General features: G+C 36.5%; 2 protein-coding genes across 2 annotated transcripts; both read left to right on the top strand.

Annotated features, from left to right (window-relative positions):
- The first annotated feature begins 3,691 nt into the window (after nt 1–3,691).
- LOC149593690 (uncharacterized) lies at nt 3,692–6,073 on the top strand. Its single transcript, XM_089861680.1, has 3 exons — nt 3,692–5,500; nt 5,586–5,677; nt 5,860–6,073. The coding sequence occupies exons 1-3, from the start codon at nt 3,692–3,694 to the stop codon at nt 6,071–6,073; spliced, it is 2,115 nt and encodes a 704-aa protein (XP_089717806.1).
- Nucleotides 5,757–6,646, top strand: LOC149593691 (uncharacterized). Its single transcript, XM_089861681.1, has 2 exons — nt 5,757–6,352; nt 6,412–6,646. The coding sequence occupies exons 1-2, from the start codon at nt 6,081–6,083 to the stop codon at nt 6,644–6,646; spliced, it is 507 nt and encodes a 168-aa protein (XP_089717807.1). The 5' UTR covers nt 5,757–6,080.
- The last annotated feature ends 2,798 nt before the right edge of the window (nt 6,647–9,444 follow it).

A 9,444-nucleotide genomic window follows, 5' to 3' on the forward strand; every position in this document is an offset into this window, starting at 1 on the left:
AGGTTTGTCCAATTTCCTTCGTACTATGTGTATTGAGAGGTAATTTTTCAATAAATTTTCCGTGAGGTAGCTCAAGCATATTTCCTAAAGCTACTTCGCAGAGGAGCAACAACCCGGTTTTGTTGTCTCAACTGGCGTGACAGTAATTGGCACTTTTAGAAACCTAAAAGAATCAAATATTTGAAGTTAACAATCTATAATTTAACTCTTTATTAAAAGGCTATGTGTACACTCTTAGAAATTGCTGTTCAAATACTGTTCTCATTTGAACAAAGCAGTTCTTTCCAGAACGATTGCTGTTCAAAATTGTAGAATACTGTTCTAAATGTTCTCGTCTGTTCTACCTTGAACTAGCAATAAGTTAAGAACAACACTCAGTTCTTGCTAGAACGTAGTGCAAAATCCAAGTTCTATGTCGACCAGCGAGCTGTTCCACTAAAATAATCTTCACCTCTGTCTTAACCTTGTTCTGGGTGGCACAACTTGTTGTTCTTAACAGAACAGCCATTTTAATTATTTATAATAATTACATTACATTGTGCAGTAGTAATTTATGGTGTGTTTCGAAACTCAAGGCAATATATATTTTTTGTTGATGATTTTGCTATGAAAACTCAATTGCATTCTTCAACCCAATAACTAAGACAAATCTAGAAGGCGCTGTCATACTACATTAATCTGTTCTAGTGTTTGTTCTGGGTGGCACAACTTGTTGTTCTTAACAGAACAGCCATTTTAATTATTTATAATAATTACATTACATTGTGCACTAGTAATTTATGGTGTGTTTCGAAACTCAAGGTAATATATATTTTTTGTTGATGATTTTGCTATGAAAACTCAATTGCATTTTTCAACCCAATAACTAAGACAAATCTAGAAGGCGCTGTCATACTACATTAATCTGTTCTAGTCTTTGTTCAGGGTGGTACAACTTGTTGTTCCCAAATAAGAAGCGGTTTAAAATGAGTGTATTCGAAAGATTATTTTTGCCGCGGTACATCTACGCATGCGCTTCTACTGTATTTGGCGTTTGATTTTTTGGCTTGGTTCAAACCGATTTTTTAACGACCGCGTAGGGGGGGGGAACCACGGAGAGTGACATTTATTTAAGCCCCGGTATTTTCCTATAGATTATTCCACCATTTCTAGCTCCGCCCCCCCCCCCGACACTCATACGTTGAAGGGCTTGCTCTTATAAAAAGGGTTGCCACAGTCGCGACTCGCGAGGGTAGTCAGGTGGCTTAGGTCAACTGTTTTTTTTTAAAGTTAGTCAGGTGGATTAGGTCAACTGTTTTTTTAGTATAAGTTTTTCGAAGATAGGCGTGCAGCGTGCTTGAACTGAGTCTTCAATTTGTGCTGCTACGGTAGTACGGTCGAAGGTTTTTGTGTTCATCACAGAAGTCTAGCTTACAAATTTGAGCGTGGAAGTTGGTTAAATTTCGGTATTTTCGCGTAACTGAACATTTCGTCACCAATCATAATCAAGAACTTGAAAGTATAATTTACGAAGCTCCAGCCTACAAGGCACGTTAATAAGGTAAGTCTAGTTATATGCTTCTAATATCCTCATTAATGTTATAAATAGACCTATATGCAGTTCATAAATGTTAGAAATAGACCTATATGCAGTGATGGGCACTATCGTATCATTTTTGAATCTGATAGTTAATGTGATAGTTGATAAAACCATTGCCTATCATTTTATCGATTTTGATATTGATATTCGTATCTAAAAAGGGGGATGGAAATGTTTTTAATCTGAGACTGATGAGTTAAAAAACTTAAGAATATTTGATAGTTTTATTGATTCACGTATTTTTAAGACTATTTGATTTGATTTTCAATTGATAGTTGATTCATAACGAGCTTCGGATAGTTGATAGTTAGTTTTATACATAAAATATTCATGATGCCGGGGGGAAAAAGCAGAGATGAAGGGAGTTCCTACCCTCGGGCCAAGGAATTTATAGAAAGGCCTATTATTTTCTTCTCTTATACTTCAACCCCCCCCCCTTTACGTTGCTTATACAAGCGGAGCCCGCCCCTTCTTAACAACTGCACGTGCAGCATGACGACGGGAAAGTTTTCTACGATAGACAATATACCAAAGGAATGAACGGCTGTTACTTGAAACTTCCCGCGCTTCCACCATGAACGCTGGATCTCTAAAGGGACCGGAAAACGCCCGCCTTCCACTGTACAAACCGAGTCCTCTCTAGCATAGCGTCGGGGGAAGGGACGGGGGTAGTGAATTTGGGAACACTCAAGGCCATTCAGTCTTTTGTGATTCTGAATAAACCTATTGAAAACGACCTTGGCTGTACCCGGTTTTTTTATTTATTTTTTTACAAAGCAAACGTGCTATAGAGAAAAATCTATTCCGTTTACCAGTCCCTTTAGAGATCCAGCGTTCATGCTTCCACGATGCAGCCTGCAGGTTCCCACCGGCTAAGGCCTCTTTTATTCAAATATATTATCTATGTTTCCATGGAAAACTTTTAAATTCTTCACTCTCGGTTAACGGGTTAATGACCAGCAGGGAGGGGAGGGGAGGGGGTAGCGTAAATAACGGCGCTTGTAGCTCAGGGCCGAAAATAAGGAAAATTTATTATAGGACATATGTCCAGTGACCCCCCTATTTGACTGGAAAATTTATAGGACATTGTCCACTGGAGTGTGCAAAAATAGTGTCGTATCTTCATAGTCAAGCTATCAAAACACCCTTAGTTTTTAAAAAAGTTATGGGACATTTTAAAAAATTATTGGACAATGTACAGTGTCCTGTGCTTATTTCCGGCCCTGCGGCTTGCTGGCTGGCACTGTCTACATGTTATTTTATTATGTTAAACGTCAATTTTGATATTGATATTTCGCTCTCTTCTTTGATATTTGAAATAACATAGTGTTCACAAAAGGGGCAAGAGAAATTCCCTCCCCAATTGGCTAGCTTAATCCTTACTTCAGGGTTGCCAGTAATTTGTGAGTGCATCTCAGGTTTGGATCTGAATTGAACAGAACTATAAGCCTTTCAGTCTGTTGTAGATAACTGTTGAATTGCACTCACAAATAACTGGCAACACTGACCTGAACACAATGAAAGGTAAAGAAAATGATTTGAGAGTTAATTTGAATTACTCAGCCGAAGTTTGATAGCATACTTGATAGTATTTATAAAATATAAGAGAGAGAACGAAAAGGGAAAATAGACTAGTGGCGGTAGAGAGGGGGGCGCTTTGATAAGAGAGGATGACACTGAGCTAAGAGATAGAAGGATATGACGTTTGCATACTTAGAACTGCCATTACTCTGTAGGCTTTGCTATAAATTCCTCTCGCGGGACGGTAGGAACGCCCTTTATCTCTGCTTTTGGAATGAACCTTGTTGGTTTTTGAGCTTTACTGTTGGTCCTAAACCGAATGGCCTCAAATGTACCCAAATTTACCTCCCCCTCCTTTCCCCTGATGCTATGCTATGATCCAGCGTTCATGGTGCTATAGGGAGAAAGCAATAGCCAGGGACTTTTTCGAAACTTTCCATAGACCCTGCAGACAGTCACCACCAATCTCAATGGGGTTTGGGTATCTTCCCTTTTTGTAAGTTTCTATTTATGTAAATTATGGAAAGGTCTATTGAACACGAAATTAAATGTTATTAGCTTTTAATACTAGATAAAACGCATTTATAAAGAATGGAGAGACATTTTACGTGCTCGATATGTGGAGTAACGAGGCTTAAATTATCCAATCATTTATCTCACGTGAAAAATCTTCATTTATCCTCTCCTTTCTTCGAAATAACTTGCTCAGTTAGTGGATGTGAATCAACATACAAAAAATACGAATCTTACAAAAAACATGTTTACCGTAAACATAATTTTAATTTGTCAAATGAAGGAACTTCTGAACCATTAACAATTAATGGTGATGAACAATGGGGTAACGAATCAGTTGAACATATGGAAATTGAAGACATAAATAGTGAAAGTGAATCCAGTTTGATAAAACCTGAAACCCAATTTGCCATGCTTGCATTAAAGATTAGAGAACATTATAAACTTCCGCTTTCTACAGCGCATAATATTTCTGCTGATTTCTGTCACGTATTTGAAAGTCTGAGTAAAGTGGAGTCAGTGGACTCGATGAAAGCTGTACAAATTTTAAAAAGTGAATACGCTCTATCATCCTACTGCAGAAAATATCTTAACCTTATTGAGCCTGTAGAACATATTCTGGGCTATAAAAGGATTAACAGAAAGGACGTGAAACACTCCTATATGGTCGTACCATTGCTTAGTCTTCTAGAAATGATGCTAAATCATACTGACATATTTAACGACGTCTGTAAAAACTCAGACTTAAACCGTAACAGAGAAGATAATTCGAAGCTAGTTGATTTCCAAGACGGTGAAATGTTTAAAAGGCACAAATTCTTTAAAAAATGTAGGGATTCAAATACCCTTTCCCTTATTTTACACTTCTATCTTGATGAAGTAGAATTATGCAATCCTCTAGGCGGTAAAAAAGGGAAAAATAAAGTAACTCTTGTTTATTTCACTCTGGGGAATGTATCCCCATATCGAAGAAGCAAACTGAGCCAGATATTTTTGTCAATGGTTATCAAACATACCTATGTTAAGAAATATGGATATGCCAAAGTTTTTGAACCTCTACTTGATGACATTTCAAAACTCCAAAAAGAAGGTATTCTTATTCAAAATCAAGATACTCGTGTTTATGGAACCTTGGGTACAATTAGCGCTGATAATCTTTCTAGCCACGCAATTGGTGGCTTCTCTCAAAATTTCTCGAGTAAAAGAATATGCAGATTTTGCATGGCCAGCAAAGAGGACATATCAGTTAAATTTGAAGAATCTAGCTTTAATTTGAGGAGTGAAGATGTGAACGATTATCATTTGGCTGAAGTTAACAAAAATAAGGCCAATGCAAGTATTTACGGTGTTTCGACAGAGTCCCCTTTCAAAACTCTACCTTACTTTAAAATAACCGAGTCTTTACCACCAGACCTTATGCACGACCTTTTTGAAGGAGTAATTCCTGTTGTTGGAAAGATAGTGATTGTTTGGATAATAAAAAATGGGTACATGTCTCTAGATTTGATAAATTGGAAGATAGATAACTTTAAATACGGTGAAATTGAGAAAAGCAACAAACCCACACTCATAAACAAGAGTATATTAACACCAAAAGGGAAAATTATTGGTAGCGCCTCCCAAAAAAAATGTCTTTTTTACTTATTTCCCTTCTTATTTGGAAACGTGGTACCAAAGGATAATGCATATTGGAATCTATATTTACTTCTTAATGAGATAGTTCAAATCGTCATGTCTCCGATAATTAATACTCTTTGGCTACCGCACTTAGAGAAACTTGTGTGTGACTTCAGTTACGCTTTAAAAACCATAAGCCCTAATAACTTTATACCAAAAATGCACTTCATGATTCATTATGCAAGACTAACAGAAGAATTCGGGCCCCTAGTGAGATTTTGGTGCATGAGATACGAAGCTAAACATCAATATTTTAAGAATTTAGCTACCAAAGTTAGAAATTTTAAAAACATAGCTAAAACGCTATCCCGTAGACACCAATATTTACTTTGCTGGCAACAATCCGGTGATGATGGCTTTGAAAATGACTTTGGTCAAGGAAAATGTGTAAAATGTGCGTTTGAAGTATTTCCGCCGAGTTTGAGGTGTATGGTAGAAAAGTTTCTGGGTTTAGAAAATATTGATTACGTTCTTGAAATTCAGCATTTGACTCGGAGAAATACTAAATACAGAAAGGGATTTTTTCTTGTATCAAGTCTAATATACGAAGATGTTCCAATTTTTTTTAGAGTAGAACACATATTTAAAGTTGACTCTTTCGTGATTATTTGTGGACGTTTATACGATATTATTGAATATGACGCTCATTTAGCTTCATATTGTGTGACGGATGCCGGTTTATGGCATGTCATATATCCAAATGAACATATTATTCACAACCCAATTCATTCTTATATTTGTGAGGGAAAAGAATATTTGAAACTGAGTCATTATTTGTTGTAGATACAATATGACTGAAGTTGTATATCACGTAACATGTGGCGAGTCAAAAGTTCAAATTGTTTTTGATTTGACATTGACATTGTCCGATTTGAAAACCAAAATAGAAGATGAATTTGGAAAATCTGTAAAAATTTTACAATTGTATGACGAGGGCTGGAAAGAATGGCTTGATATAAGACCCAATGAAAACTTACCACCTACACGTTCGAAATTAAATGTTATTGCGGAGGACCTTGCTAACATTGATCAAGCTACAGTGGCGGTTTCTGCAGGAATAGCGTAAGAATATCTTCATCCCCGTATATATACGCTTATAAAACTTAAACATTTTTCAACAGTGCATCACTAAATTCATCCCTGCTGGTTCAGCCTCCTTGTCAAGATGTTGAAATGCAAGTACCTGTAAATGAGGAATGTGTGGAACGAAACATTCCGATGGATTACCAAATTCCAAAGTTTTCCATCGACATTGAAAGTATGATTGTGGAAAAAAATACAGAAATATTTCAGAGAAAATATCGCGCAAAAATATTGTCAACTTTATACGAGGACATGAGAAGATATAAACTGTAAGAAAGTCTATTTGTTTAGACACTTATAACTAATTTAAGAGTGTATGGTTTGATAATTAACAATAACATTGGTTTTTGAAAGGTTTCCTACGCGAGATGAATATATCATTGTTGTAAATTCTCTTGTTAAAAAACATAAATTTCTGAGTGACAAATCGAACTTGAAAGATAATACACCATATGTAAGATATTGTGACATTTGAAGTACTGTGAAGTACGTTTATATAATATTCTTAATTGTGTAGAATTCTTGGCTGGTTGCGTTGAATCAAAAATTTCGCCATGCCCGAAGTGGACTGACACATATAAAAGCTGTATCGGAAAGCCAGAGGAAATATTCCTATCTGACCAAAAACAAGACAAAACCAGTAGCTGAGGGTGAACTTCCGAGGACAGACAGATTGAAACAAACAATGGTAGTTTGTATAAACATAAGATCCACAAATAATTAGTACAACAATAAATAGCCTATCAACCTAAGTATTTGTTTCAAATCAAAAGATATTGAAGTTATTCGTATTTTACTAGAAAAATGTGACTGGCGTAGCCGAGGATGAAAAAAGCATAAACGAACATCTGGAAGCACTTACTGCTGAACTCAAGAAAGGAAACCCTGATCAAGACATAATTAATGAAAAAATGTCTAAAACATTTACTCATAGACAGAATATAATAATGGAAAATAGTATTTCTAGCATACTGGATAAATTTCCCCCTCTTAGAAAAGAACAAGGGGCAAGTCTTATAGTTTCTATTAACTAGTTTTATGTTTTCTATAGTAAGATAAAATTATATTATTCTCTTTCTAGCTGATCGATGAACTTGGACGCGTTTGTAACAAATCTTCTCAGGAAATTGAAAACGTATTTACTAACCATTTCAAAAAAAACTCTAAGCATTTTTTTGACTTGGCTAAAACATGCAACACGGATATATTGCAACATCTAGAAAACCAAAAAGACATAGTCACGAAAAGTGTTTTAGAAGGTAACAATTATTTTATGAAAAAAGGCTAATGAATAATTTCTTTTCAATATCTGTCGCTAATGTACATTAATTGATCAATGAAATTAGATTACGAAATTGACACCGCTATTCTGTTACTACCATCGTTACTAAAAGAAAAGAGCCATCTTTTTTATGTTTTTGAAGCTGTAAGTATACCCGGGGGTCACCTTCGTCACGTACAGCCAGTAACTATAATTATAATAAAAGGTTTAGAACACGACGGATACTTCATGGTCTAGTTTATTTTAAAAACATATTAAAATCGCAAGCTTTCGGGTCCGTGACCCCGTCAAGCTTGCGATGTTCATATGTTTTTAAAATTAACTAGACCATGAAGTATCTGTCGTGTTCTACTAAACCTTTTATTATTGTTATACCACACCATGGCCCAAAAATGTTTATTTATGAGTAACTATAATTATTCTAATATATTTTCTTACTTAAGACTGCTAAAAAACCTGTTACACCAGTAATAATACTGGAAACAACTAATTTCTTCAAAAGTGATGTAAATTTATCAATTGAAGAAAACGTCTGGTGTTGCACATCATTGAAAAGAGCAACATTGGCACTCTTTAGTTCGTACTACGTATTTCACTTACAGTATCCTAAAGGCCTGGCAAAAACTATGGAATATATACAAAAAATTGTTTTTGGAATTGACTCGCGGAAATTATCCGTTTCAGTTACTAATCTTATTAACAAGTTGCCATGATTGTTTCGGAAATATGAAAATAAACTTGTAAAAGATTCAGATTAAATATTTTTCTCTAAACAGCGACTAAGAATATGTTATTATTTGGCCAATATCAACGTAAAAATTAACTAGAACGCGTTCCAATGTCGAACTAGAACGCGTTCCAATGTCGAACTAGAACGCGTTCCAATGTCGAACTAGAACGCGTTCCAATGTCGAACTAGAACGCGTTCCAATGTCGAACTAGAACGCGTTCCAATGTCGAACTAGAACGCGTTCCAATGTCGAACTAGAACGCGTTCCAATGTCGAACTAGAACGCGTTCCAATGTCGAACTAGAACGCGTTCCAATGTCGAACTAGAACGCGTTCCAATGTCGAACTAGAACGCGTTCCAATGTCGAACTAGAACGCGTTCCAATGTCGAACTAGAACGCGTTCCAATGTCGAACTGCTACGCGTTCTTCTTTCGAACTAGTACGCGTTCTTCTTTCGAACTGCTACGCGTTCTTCTTTCGAACTAGTACGCGTTCTTCTTTCGAACTGCTACGCGTTCTTCTTTCGAACTGCTACGCGTTCCACTGTCGAACTAGAACGCGTTCTTCTTTCGAACTGCTACGCGTTCCACTGTCGAACTAGAACGCGTTCTTCTTTCGAACTGCTACGCGTTCCACTGTCGAACTAGAACGCGTTCTTCTTTCGAACTCCTACGCGTTCCACTGTGGAACTAGAACGCGTTCTTCTTTCGAACTGCTACGCGTTCCACTGTGGAACTAGAACGCGTTCTTCTTTCGAACTGCTACGCGTTCCACTGTCGAACTAGAACGCGTTCTTCTTTCGAACTGCTACGCGTTCCACTGTCGAACTAGAACGCGTTCTTCTTTCGAACTGCTACGTGTTCCATCGACGAACGAGAATCTGTTCCTGTATAGAACTTAAAAATTATACATAGAACAGGCACCTGCTGTTCTATGTAGAACATCCGTTAAAGTGTTCAACTTAGCTCTCGTCGCTGTTCCACATAGGGGACAAGCACTTAGAACAAGTTTCAGTTCAGAACTGAACAAAAATTTTAAGAGTGTAGTACCATATCTG

Source organism: Phalangium opilio, unplaced genomic scaffold, assembly GCF_054372755.1.
Source record: "Phalangium opilio isolate 3A_F unplaced genomic scaffold, DU_Popi_V2 ptg000487l_1, whole genome shotgun sequence".
NCBI lineage: Eukaryota > Metazoa > Arthropoda > Arachnida > Opiliones > Phalangiidae > Phalangium > Phalangium opilio.